Genomic DNA, 13,639 nt, shown 5'->3' with positions numbered 1-13,639 from the left:
CATTGTGAAAATTGCCCATTGACACGCACTCTCTGCTTCCTGGTCCTCAACCAGTTTCTAATCCATGAGTGGACCTGCCCTCTAATTCCCTGTGGGGTTTCCTCCTAGTGAACTCGCCCAGGATCACTCTGCTAATCGTGTTATAGCATTTAGTTCTTGCAAGTCTCTTTCTTTCCAATGGAAACTTACTTCCCAGTTTTGTACTTAGGGTCCCATCCTATTTACTCACAAGTAAGCTTCATTTATCCCAGTTGGGCTGACTGACATATGCAATTTTGGAGTAACTTCCTTAGGATTGAATGCAACTTACGTTCAGACACACAGAACAAAGTATCTGGTACATGATACACACACCTGCAATCAGATGTTGAGATTTTCACATACCAAATATATTTACAAGACTAGATGTTTGATACTGAACTACAGAAATGTCAGCAGCCAAGGATCAGTGAGATCTATGCTGCTTGTCTATTTTTGCTTTACCTTATAAGACATACAATCAGTAGTGAAATTGGAGGCGACAATATTAATTTTTGAAAGCTTAATACATATTTTATACCCCAAAACTTAACAGAGCATTTTTTTATGATGCTCAGAAGCTTTTGGTACCCTGCCATTAAGTCTTTGAATCTGCTATTCAGAAGTTAATGAAGGAATACAGCTGAGTGAAGGCACCAGCTGAGTGTTCAACTGAGCAACAAGCAGCAAGATAGTTAATTGGTGCGATTTGCCGAAAAATGCCTATAACAAAATGATTTTCTTTTTTTTTCCTTTTCTTCAAATCAAGCATCAAAAGTCATCCACTCATCACAGGAACCATTTTGAAATTGCCACATTCCTTTATTGAAGCAAATATAGCAGAGTGGTTTGGAGAGCGAGCTATGAGAACAAAACGGCAAATATTATAATGCTGTTGTACAAATCGATGGTAAGGCCACACCTGGAGTATTGTGTCCAGTTCTGGTTGCCACATCTCAAAAAAGACATAGTGGAAATGGAAAAGGTGCAAAAGAAAGCGACTAAGATGATTACTGGGCTGGGGCACCTTCCTTATGAGGAAAGGCTACGGCGTTTGGGCCTCTTCGGCCTAGAAAAGAGACGCCTGAGGGGGGACATGATTGAGACATACAAAATTATGCATGGGAAGTATAAAGTGGATAGAGAGATGCTCTTTACACTCTCACATAACACCAGAACCAGGGGACATCCACTAAAATTGAGTGTTAGGAGAGTTAGAACAGACAAGAGAAAATATTTCTTTACTCAGCATGTGGTTGGTCTGTGGAACTCCTTGCCACAGGATGTAGTGACGGTATCTGGCCTGGATGCCTTGAAAAGGGGATTGGACAAGTTTCTGGAGGAAAAATCCATTACAGGTTACAAGCCATGATGTATATGCGCAACCTCCTGATTTTAGAAATGGGCTATGTCAGAATGCCAGATGCAAGGGAGGGCACCAGGATGAGATCTCTTGTTATCTGGTGTGCTCCCTGGGTGGTGGAGATACAGGAAGCTGGACTAGATGGGCCTATGGCCTGATCCAGTGGGGCTGTTCTTATGTTCTTATGAACCTGAATCTCAAGCCAGCTATGAACTCACTGAATGATGGCGCAGCCACTCTCAGCATCAATACCCTCCCCTCCTGCCTGTAATGTGGAGATAATACTGTTTACCTATAATATGATAGGCTAGAGCAGTACTTCCCAAACCTTTTAGCAACGGAGCCCACTTTTAAAATGAAAATCTATCATGATCCACTAAATTTAAAAAAAACAAACTAGAAAGAAATATTTTCAAACCAGGCAAGGGTGCTTGCAAAGTTTTGTTAATATATATATATATATATATATATATATATATATATATATATATATATATATATTGCAACAACTTTTCACAAACCACCAAAACTTGTCTCATGACCCACTGGTGGGTCCCGACTCACAGTTTGAGAAACACTGGGTCAGAGAGTTACTGAAATGTGAAGAACGATTTAAAAAAAAAAAGAAGCATGTTGTAGTGGATAAGAGTGCTAGACTTGCACCAGGAAGACTTGGATTCAAATGGATTCAGCCATGAAGCTTGATGGGCACAGCAAATCACTCTATTTTTCACATTTTTATACCGCCTGTCCTCCAAAGAGCTCAGGATGGCGTACATCAGGAAGTAAGATACAGGAGGCCCTCAATATCCATGGGGGATTGGTCCCAGCCTCCCCCCCCCTATAGATATCTCCTATGTTCCAGGACTCCCCATGCCTCAGAACACCTCCCAAACGCAACTAGAAGTCATGGACATGAACTGGTAGTCACTTCCAACATGTCTGGTAGAGGGAGGCATCTGTAGTTGCTGGATTCCAAGACCATGGATGCTAAAGGCCCGCGGTATTCCCATACATGTTTTAGAAACATTTAACTGCAGAGTACGTCCATAAAATAAGCATACTGGTAAACACCGGGTCTACCAAATAGAGAAAGAGTTGCATCATCACAGAGTCACGTAGAGCCTCCCGCTGGCCTGAGCTACTGAACAAGTCATGATAGATCCAATTAGCACTTTCTCAAGCACAAAATTCTTCTCCCACTGCAAAATTCACAATAATACCTCCTATAAAGCTGCTTCTCTTCACACTGTTTCGTTACAGCACTCTTTGCCCTGGGTATGTAATTTTTACAGTATTATAAAAAGAAAAAGGTTAAAGTTCATTAAAATCATTCAAACGTTCTGTGCAGAGAAGTACAGCTGCCCACACTGTGCTTTTTGCCAACTGAAGCTGTGTATTTTAGCAGCTGTGCCAATTATTATTAAGAATACGTATACACAGGTGGTTGGCAACCTTCAGTCTCAAAAGACTATGGTATAAGCTACAGCACCCGGTATTCCCAGGCGGTCTCCCATCCAAGTACTAACCAGGCCTGACCCTGCTTAGCTTCCAAGATCAGACGAGATTGGGCATGTGCAGGGTAACAGTTGCTGCTATACACAGGTACACCTTGACTTTCATCCACCTGACTTTCATCACTTTGCTCTTTAACTACATTTCATTTCATCCACATCCTTTCCTCTTTCAGCCAATTTAATCTAACCTTCCACAACGTCCCATCAACTTTGTTATGGTTATTTTTCTTTTATTTAGGTTTCACCTATGCTATTTTGTTAATTACTTGCATTTTTTACTTGCCAAAATAGATTTGCAAGCCGAATAAGGCTATACACGGCTTTTCAGCAGGACTACCTGTTCACATTCATGCATGTATCTAGTATGGTGGTTTCCAAACCTTTTTAGGAGCAGGACCCACGTTTTAAAATGACACTCTATCGGGACCCACCTAAGTTTCCCAGACTTTTTTTTTTTAAAAGGAGATCTAGAAAGAAATATTTTATTTATTTATTGACAAGTAATAATAACCAGAAAAAGACCTTCAAACATTTATCTCCCTATATTTACACATGCTTGCAAGCTTCAAGAGCTTAGCTCCTTGGGAGCCAGTTAGTAGCTATCTGATTTTTAAATAGCTTCAGGCCTTGAGCCAATTAGTTATCTGATCTTTCCATCACCCTTATGCGACCCACCAACACCAGAGGGTTCCACCCAAGGCACAGTTTGGAAACCACTGATCTAGGAAATAGAATGTTGAGTGGAATGTCGATCCCCTGCTGCTAAGCCCGGGATTCAAGATTGTTTGGCCCACTCAGTGTGAGATCCTCCCCTGGAGAGGATTGGTGGCAATCTGGAGCAGGGAGATGTGGGCTGGGTGCATTTAACAGCCAACCCGCAGCAACCTTCCTCTCTGCGTATTCTCACATTACTGACATGGGATTCCAGGTGGGGTTGGACAGGTTGTCCCCTGACCTGGAAGGCAGGGGCTGCCTCAAAGGCTCAGCTGCATGGAGTGGCCCCACATTGTTCGGATGCCTCAGCTTCCTTGCACAGTTGATTGGGATAAGCAGGTGCTGCCTGAACAGGAAGAAGGCTTGAAGTCAGGTGCAGGGGAGCCAGATAGTATTCTTGTCCTCTAGATCAGGGGTCTCTAAACTTTTTGGCTGAAGGGCCACATCATATATCTGGCACAGTGGCGAGGGTGAGCAAAAGAAATATAAAATTTAAATATATTAGAGATGGCCCTTGAATGAATGAATGAATGAATGAATGAATGAATGAATGAATGAATGAATGGGCTCAAATGTCCAGGATTTCTCCAAGCACCAACACAGCCCAAGAAATAAACCATACTCTTAAATGGACCTCCATTTCCCCATCCCACAAGCACAGCTCTGGTTGTGTTTGGTCAACTGGCCCAGAGGCTCTCAGGGGATCAGAGGCTGGCTGCAGGCCAAACAGAGGCTCTCTGCGGACCGCATCTGGCTCCTGGGCCTGGATTTGGAGAGCCCTGCTCTAGATGATCCAGCCTCTGCACTATACTTGCTTCAAGAGCTGCAGGTCTCATGTTCTCCACTATTCTTGTCTATAAATGTTAGCTAATAAAGTAGCCCATTCCCCATATCTGTTGTTTCAAGTGTTCAATGGGGGGAATGCACAATCACCTGCACTGTAGTTTGGGTTTTGAGGTTTTTGGGGTTTTTTTTTCCTGTTTCAGGAGTGGGCTGCTAAGCACATGTCCTTGAATCCATGCAAGTCAACTGCACCAAAGACAAGGGACAACCGTATAACAGTTTGTCACACCACAGAAAACTTTCGAATTATAGTTTTAACTAAATTGTATTTGCAGAATGTGTGTGTGTTTTTTCCCCCCAAATAAAATACACAAGGATCAAGAAGTGACAGATAAGCCAATCAAAGAGCAAAATTATTCAACCATAGATCGGACCACCGCCGCTCGCTATACAGCAAACCCCTACTTCAACTTTAAATTTCACATTATTAACAGACTTGTTTCTTGATCGTAACTAGAGCTGACCTCATTTCACAACTGATGGCAGGAAACTGAACAAGCACTCATCACATTTAGAAACAATTAGACTTCATTAACAAAACTCAGCTCATAAAATTAAATGCGGTGGTCCCATGGAAGGGATTTGGTAAGCTTTGCCAAAAAAAAAAAAAAAAAGCTGAAAAAACTGTTACTTCAAAGATGTGTTTTATTTCAGACTAAGGTTTTAATTTTAACATGTCGCTTCCATCTCACTCCTAGTTGAATTTCACAAAAGTAAAAAGCAGATAATCACACTGTTTAAGGCAAATATTTACCAAGGGACACCAAGAAAAGGGTCATGTGGTCAACTGCCAGATTAGTGGGTGGTGATTACCAATTTCATTTTGACCACTGATGCCAGATGCCCAACCAAAATAAGAGTCTACCCTCATCATAGAGAACTCAAAGACGTGTCTTGCCTTGTACCAAGTATGACAGACCCACCTCAGTTCCCTGGCTAGAAATGCAAGGCCCCCCCCCCCACACACACACACACACACACAAAAAGATGGAAAAACTGAAGGGGATAAACCCTTTTCCAAGACAATTTTTCCCCCACTGAAAAATTCTTGAAAAGAACTCAGGAGAATTATCTCCTTTCCTAGATTAATGCTTGCAGGCAGGGTCTTACAACCTCTGTGTAATGTAAACATATAAATCTAATTTGAGAACCAGGATGGTGTTTGGGATTTGGGCTTAGACCTGGAAAAGCCAGGTTCAAATCCCTGCTCAGTCATAAAGCTTCCTGGGTGACCTTGGACCAGCCCCCATCTCCCAGCCTCTCCTACCTCACAGGGTTGTTGTGAGGTCAAAAGGAAGGGAGGAACCACCCTGAGCTCCATGGAGGAAAGGTAGTATAAAAATGTGGGGGGACAGGGACGGGACTCAAATCCAAGATACATTTCTGCACCCAGTGAAAATGACCATCAAGAGGTATATCTTCTTGCTTGTGGACTGTGGTCCCCCAATGCCCTTTTGATCTGGAATTTGACCTTCGGAAAAGATACTAGGAGTAAAGACAATGTTCTCTTGATTTAGACCAGGGATGTCAAACTCATTTCATACAGGAGGCGAATGTAGTATTTGTGGTGCCTGCTGAGAGCTGAAGGGCATCATTAAGCAAAAAGTGACAACGTTAAACTGATGATGACCACAAATAAGCACTTTTTGCTCACATATAAACTCATCAGGTGCAAATGACAGAAGAGAAGATGTGCAAATCTTGTTCATATTTTCAAGATATCTGTTGCTTATATGATATATAAGGAGGGCAGGAGGTCTGGCTCAGTTGGTAGAGCTGCCGCCTTGTATGCCTGAAGATCTGAGGCTGCCTGTTCGAAACAACCGGAAGTACCAGAGAACTGACGACATGATGATATACTGATGAGCTGACCCTCGGTGGCAGAGAGGAGTTGCCGTCAAGTGGAGCATGGGAGGCAAAGGGCCAGAGAGAGACCAGACCAGGAAGGAATCCAGCTGGAAGGAGGAGTTCTATGAAAGACTAAAACTATTCAATTGTAAAAATCCCTACGGGGGGGGGGATGTAAACCGCCTTGGATTAAAGTCTGAGGAGAAATCTGACAACCAAAGAAAGGCGGTATATAAATGAATAAATGAATGAATGTGTGAGAGAGCCCAATTATCAAACTGGGAGAGCCCATCTGTAACAGAGGCTGGATAATTCCTTCCAGGGACAACATTAGGTTCATGGGCCATATGTTTGACACCTCTGATTTAGACCTTGTAAGCAATCCATTCACCCTACAAAAAAGTCTGCAATGCTACTGCCCTGACTGATTTTGTGAAATGTAAAAGGAAACCGAAAGAGCAGAAATTTCAAGAAGCCTGCTGTGGGCAGCAAAGCCTTCAGGTTTCTTCTGTGAGGTTTTGGTTGCAACGTGCCTTCTGCTGGTTTCTGAAGCCCATCTTCTTTTTTTCCTGGAGAGTTAAAAAGTTGCAAAGATGGATTGTTGCTTGTGAAGTTGACAGTGGGATGACTCCACAAACACCAGGCATACAATCTTTTTTTCCTGTTTCTTCAGCTTTGGGATAATACTGTTTGAACAACAGACCATTTCTATTGCAAAAAAAAAAATTGCTGAAACAATGGCTTCTGTTTTAAACTTGGTGTTTTCTTTACCCTCTTGTTTTCCAACTGGTAAAAACCCAAAGTATGTTTAGCTACCTGTAGTGGAAATGTGCAAGATCCCTCGAGGAGACAGGATGTGGTGTCAACAATGGCCCCTTGCTCTGACATGCTCTGGTAAGCATGTGGTTAAAACCCGGGGCTTAGATGACAGTGAGTGAGCTGCACAGCTTCAGCCACTTGGAGGCATCAGGACCTCAGGGATAAAAGCAGTACCTGGAGGAAGGAGGTGGTATGGGTAGCAGAAGGAGGAAAAAGAGAGGGCTGACTGATGGACTAGCTGACTGGTGGACTGAGGGACTAACGGACTGGCTGATGAACAGACTATTGGACCTGCTGACTGGCCAACAGACTAACTGGCTGGTTGACGGACGGATGGGCAAACGGACTACTGAGGTTTTCAGGAACAGGGACAGCTACTTACCAAACAAAACGGTTAGTATTATAATGCCGTTGTACAAATCGATGGTAAGGCCACACCTGGAGTATTGTGTCCAGTTCTGGTCGCCGCATCTCAAAAAAGACATAGTGGAAATGGAAAAGGTGCAAAAGAGAGCGACTAAGATGATTACGGGGCTGGGGCACCTTCCTTATGAGGAAAGGCTACGGCGTTTGGGCCTCTTCAGCTTAGAAAAGAGACGCTTGAGGGGGGACATGATTGAGACATACAAAATTATGCAGGGGATGGACAGAGTGGATAGGGAGATGCTCTTTACACTCTCACATAATACCAGAACCAGGGGACATCCACTAAAATTGAGTGTTGGGCGGGTTAGGACAGACAAAAGAAAATATTTCTTTACTCAGCGTGTGGTCGGTCTGTGGAACTCCTTGCCACAGGATGTGGTGCTGGTGTCTAGCCTAGACGCCTTTAAAAGGGGATTGGACAAGTTTCTGGAGGAAAAATCCATTATGGGGTACAAGCCATGATGTGTATGCGCAACCTCCTGATTTTAGAAATGGGTTAAGTCAGAATGCCAGATGTAGGGGAGAGCACCAGGATGAGGTCTCTTCTTATCTGGTGTGCTCCCTGGGGCATTTGGTGGGCCGCTGTGAGATACAGGAAGCTGGACTAGATGGGCCTATGGCCTGATCCAGTGGGGCTGTTCTTATGTTCTTATGTTCTTATGTTCTTACCTAGGAGTAGATCCCATTGAACTCAACAGGACTTACTTCTTAGTAGACATGCATAGGATTCGGGTAAAAACCCAATGTGCCTTGCACCTTTCCACAAGAAACAGTAATTATATATTCTAAAAGAGCCTTCACAACTTTGAACACTAAATTTTAGGGTTTGGGAGTGTGAAGGTCCAATTCATTAATAGATTCCTAGATTCGGTTATTTCCAGGTACGTGGAGAGAAGAGTATCTTGCAGGAAGCAAAACCACTGAGACATGCCTTAAAAACCCCTAAGTTTTTAGTCTTGCAAGAGTATTCAATAGAATTCCGACAAACAGGTAGTTAAGTGCTAGAACATCTTGCAGTTTGTACAGAAAAACTCACAGCTATTCTCCCAAACACCAATACCAACAAGGTTTGCCCAAAACATAAGTGAAGTTATCAGTTTTTCTGCAACGCTACATAGAAACATTTGATTTGGCATTATTTGCCTAAACAAAACCATGAGCAATTTTACTCATTCCCCCACCCCGTGAGCCTACAATAATTTTTAAAAAGACATTGGAACAAAACTGCAGTTGCAATTAGGAAATCATTTTGATGGTTACTAGATGATAGGAAGGCTTCATAGAATAAACACATCTCAGTATTAGCAGTTAAGCAAGATTAATGATCACAACTTCGCGCTTCAGTGGCAGACACGGTTCCACTGCAAGACAGAAATTAATGTGTCCATATTATATGTAAATGCCCAAAGCAAATTAAACTCAGATTCTTGAATTACCCATGTACAGGAACAATCACTCCCAAATAATAATTACAGGTACTGTTTCATTTGGGGTAAAGTGTCAAGGGTTTTTCACCCAACATTCAATCTGATCTCCAGAGGTTACAGTAAACCTTGCACAATTTTTAACTGCTGCATCAAACAGCATCCTTTACTGCACCATTTCTCATATTGTTCTTACAGCAACTGAAGTCAAAAGTCCCACTAGTTTGTACTGGTGGAGCACAAATGGGAAAAAAAGGAACATACTGAGTATGTATAAAAATACTGTAGTGCAGTGGTTCCCAAACTTTTTTAGCACCAGGACCCACTTTTTAAGATGATACTCTGCCAGGACCCACCTAGGTTTACCAGACTTTTTAAAAAGGAAATCTAAAAAAATATATATATTTATTTATTTATAAGTAATAATAACCCATTAATGGGCAAAATAAAACCAGAGATCTTTCAACAAAGACAGCACCATTGATTTTTGCTTCTACAGAATACTAAAATTCACAAGGCTACTCTGAACTCTTCCCCAAATGTTTTGCAAGTCCAATACAATTTTATTAGAATGTCAATAGCTTGATTTCACTGGCCAAGGGTCTCTTAAGGCATCGTTTCACAGGGGACCCAAACAAAATGGATGTCTGCTGCCTGACGCAATTTCTCTCCTATTATTACTTCTAAGCAGACCTGCTTTCAACCACCTGCCTTCTAAAGGAAACTATATATCATCTTCAAAACACATGGGGCTGTCAAAGAATGGGGGGGGGGGGGAACATAGACACACCATTCTTAGGAATCAGGTTTTTTGATATTAACAGAGAACAAAGCATCAGCTGATCTTAGCTGTTGCAAAAGCATGAACTGGTATATAGGAAGGTAATAAACAAAACCCTTAGACTGCGATCTTACACTTACTTCGGACTAAATTCCATTGAACTCAGTGGGATTGACTTCTGAATAAACACGCACAGGATTAGACAGCATCCAGCCCTCCCTCTCCAGCCCTGAATGTTCGTTACTTGTCTCTCAATCTTATCTAGTCTCTGCATTTACTTCTCAAAGCCATCTTAATTTATAACCTCAAAAAAGTTCTCCCAGCTGGAGAACCCCACACCGAGCTGTGACACTTTCCTTAAGAAACAGTGCTCTGAAATCCACTTTAAACTATCGCCTAACCAACACAAGCAGTCCAGTTAACATTCAGTTTGTTCCAAGCGCTGTGATATCTGGGTTGCTTTGACTACAAAGAGCAGCTCAACCTGTTGCAGCTGCAACAGGGATACCAACAGACTGCGCAGACATTCTTCCGGAGAGGCTCAGAGTTTACTTTTCTCCATGTGCCTGTAACCCACTGGCATAAAATATAAATTGATCTACTAAAGACTCTGCAATGGACTCAGAGGAATCAAAGCAGATTGGCACCACAGAGCAGCTACTGAGAGCCCATCAGTACCAATCAGGGCCTCTGAGAGCAGAGTGTAGGGGGGCATCATACCTTGGCAAAAAAAAAAGGGGGGGCAGAACCCAAAGGAGATGAGTGGCTCAAGCTCAGGAGGAATGACTAATGCAGAAGGGAAGGGGCCCAAAAGAAACTGTGCACCCCCTGATAAAATTCCACTCAGGGTCTTTGGTACCTGTATACCTGACCAGCTGTCATTGAGCAGTAGGAGCCACCACTATTGGTAGGAGGATCCCTTGCAAGGTCTGGGATCCACCCCCATGGGAGGACCCCCCCTTCCTCTTTTTCACTCCCCACTCCTGTCCAGAGTCAAGTGTAGCATCTCCATGGGCCAACAACCACCCACTTGCTTAGCCAGGTCTCTGGGCAGTGGTGGGAATGGGGTTCAGCACAGCTACCCAGAGAAGCGGGCAGATTGGCAGAGGTGGATTGGCAGAGGTTCCCATAGAGAGAACACCTGCTTGCACCTACAGTTGACTGCCCCTCACAGCACAATCCTATGCATGTCTACCCAGAAGTAAGCCCCACTGTGCTAAATTGGGCTTACTCCCAGGAAAGTGCACATAGGATTGCAGCCTCAAATGCTTGATTGCTGTCCTCTCCTGGGCAGTGCAGCAGTGAGGATGGGGGCATGCCAGGGTCAGTCTCAACTGCTGCACCATCCAGAAGACAAGCAAGCAGAGATGGAGAGCTACCTCCTGTTGCACTCTCCCCCCCAACTGCAGCACTTCCTGGAGAAGAAGAGTGTGCACTCCTAGAGCAGTAAAGGGGGGGGGGGGGGTTCACAGAACAGAAGTGGAGGCAGCAGCTGCTCCTGGCTGCGGCCCACTTGCTGGGGGGGAAAGCAAGGACAGGGCTTCAAAGAGCAGCCACCATCCTCACAAGCTCACCTGCATCAACTTGCTTGCTCTCACTCTCTCTGGGCAACTTGGGCTCCAATCCTATCCACACTTTCCTGGGAGTAAGCCCCACTGGACACAACAGGACTTACTTCTGAGCAGACATGCATAGGCTAGTGCTCTATAATCCTACACTTTCCAGGGAGTAAGTCCCATGGAATAAAATGTGATTTATTTCTGAGTAGACATGCATAGGCGAGTGCTGTATAATCCTACACACACACTTTCCTGGGGGTAAGCCCCATGGAACATAATAAGACTTACTTCTGAGTAGACACACATAGACTTGTGCTCTATAATCCTATCCACACTTTCCTGGGGGTAAGCACCATGGAACACAATAGGACTTACTTCTGAGTAGACATGCCTAGGATTGTGCTCTATAATCCTACACACACTTTTCTGGGAGTAAGACCCATGGAACATAACAGGACTTCTGAGTAGACAAGCAGAGGCTTGTGCTACAAGTGTATACTCCTATCCACACTTTCCTGGGGGTAAGCACCACATAAGGTTTACTTCTGAGTAGGCATGCATAGAATTGTATTTTAAGACTATAATCCCATGCACACTTTCCTGGGAGTAAGCCAGGAAATGTAATTTACTACTGAGTAGGCATGCCTAGGCTTGTGCTACAACCCTATCCCCACTTTCCTGGGGGTAAGCCCCATGGAACAAAATGTGACTTACTTCTGGGTAGACATATGCATAGGATTGTGCTGTCAGTTGTTGGGATTGGTTGGGGGGGGGGGAGAAGGCGAGGGGGAAGAGGGGGTATCCCAAAACCTGGAACCACAAAAGAAGGGCATGGTGCCTGGGGGCCACCTGCCCCCCCCCCACAAATTGGAAGGGGGGCGAGGCAAGACTCCAAGGGAAGGGGGGTGGGTGTTTCTGGACCCCCACCAGTTGCAGGGCTGCCCAGGTGGAAAGTGGGAGGGCGATGCCAACCGGCCAGCAGGTCCACTGCCCCCTTGGGTGGGTGGGTGGCTGGGGAGCCCGGCGCGACTCACCTTCTGCTGCCGCCGGGCCATGTCGGTGGGCTGCTTGGCGTTGAAGGGGTAGGCGATGCAGCGCACCACGAAGACGTAGAGCTGCAGCCGGAGCCGCCGGTCGCTCTCCTCCTTCCGCAGCCGCTCCTGCTCCTCCCTGCCTTCGCTGCGCACCGAGGGGCTGGGGCTGGCCGGCCGGGCGCCCGCGCCCGCCCCGCTGCCCCCTCCGCCGCCGCTGCCCGGGCGCCCGGGCTCCCGATGGGGCGGAGGAGGCAGCGCCCGCGGAGAGCCGGCCGCCACCACCAGCACGTCGCGCCGCTCTTCCTCCAAGACCTCATCGGAGTCTTCCTCGCTGGAGGAGGGGTCCAGCATGCTGCTGCCCCCCGGCGATGCGCGCCCCCCAGCTCCTTCTGGGCACGTCCAACTTGCCCACCAGGCTCTCCTGGCAGCCCGGCTGGCGGCGGCAGCCTAGGCAGGGAGGGGCAGGAAGGAAGGGGGTCGAGCCTGCCCGGGGACCTGCCCGATCCGCCCGGCTCCCAGCCGCCGGCCTGCCACTCTCTCCTCCCCGCAGCCAGCCAGGGACGCGCAGGCTCCGCCTCGCCCAGAGCGCAGCGCCACGACTCACAGGTGGCCAACCTGTAGCGCCCACAACAAGCGCCACGTGGAGCCAGGAGCCGGTGACGCGGCTCCGAGGCGCTGGGGGGGGGGCCAGATCGGGGCGGGGGGGGTTGCCAGCCTCTGATCTCCAGGGGGACACACACGACTCGCTTTCTTCTCTTCCAGCAGCCAAGCTGCTTCCAGTGGCGTAGCTAGAGGGGGCTAAGCGCTAAGTTTGGCAGGGAGCCTCACCGCGGCGTATGGCGCGCACCCCCCGTTTTGCACCCACCGCCTGGAATGGCTCTGAAGGGGGGGCCACTTGCACCCTGCCACACTTAGTGCTCTGCCCCCTTCTAGCTACGCCACTGGAAGCAGATTTGCCTCCATTCTGCCCCACTGCCCAGAATGGCTCCAAAGGGGGGGGGGCGCTTGCACCCTGCAAAACTTAGTGCTTTGCCCCCCTCTAGCTACGCCACAGGAAGCAACTTTGCCTCTGTTCTGCACCCACCACTCAGAATGGCTCCAAAAGGGGAAGGGCGTTTGCATGCCACTGTGAGGCTCCTGGAAAACTTGGTGCTTTGCCCCCCTTCTTGCTACGCCACTGAAAGCCCTTTGCCTTCGTTTTGCACCCACCACCCAGAATGGTTCTGAAAAGGGGGCTGCTTGCACGCCATGGTGAGGCTCCCTGCAAAACTTAGTGATTTGCCCCCTCTCTAG

The 13,639-nt window shown here is 46.3% G+C and overlaps 1 protein-coding gene and 1 pseudogene across 4 annotated transcripts in view; both read right to left on the bottom strand.

Moving 5' to 3' along the window:
- The window catches only part of CADPS2 (calcium dependent secretion activator 2), a 308,405-nt gene extending 295,708 nt beyond the window's left edge, over positions 1-12,697 (bottom strand). For all 4 annotated transcript variants that reach the window (XM_066634562.1, XM_066634564.1, XM_066634565.1 and 1 more), the window contains exon 1: positions 12,347-12,697. In XM_066634562.1, the coding sequence (XP_066490659.1) occupies positions 12,347-12,697 (351 nt within the window). The remainder of the gene's footprint in view (positions 1-12,346) is intronic.
- LOC136658257 (5S ribosomal RNA) lies at positions 2,862-2,978 on the bottom strand (annotated as a pseudogene).
- Positions 12,698-13,639: the final 942 nt, after the last annotated feature.

The sequence above is a fragment of the Tiliqua scincoides genome, chromosome 7 (assembly GCF_035046505.1).
Source record: "Tiliqua scincoides isolate rTilSci1 chromosome 7, rTilSci1.hap2, whole genome shotgun sequence".
Lineage (NCBI taxonomy): Eukaryota > Metazoa > Chordata > Lepidosauria > Squamata > Scincidae > Tiliqua > Tiliqua scincoides.
This window is presented reverse-complemented; position numbering and strand designations above follow the sequence as displayed.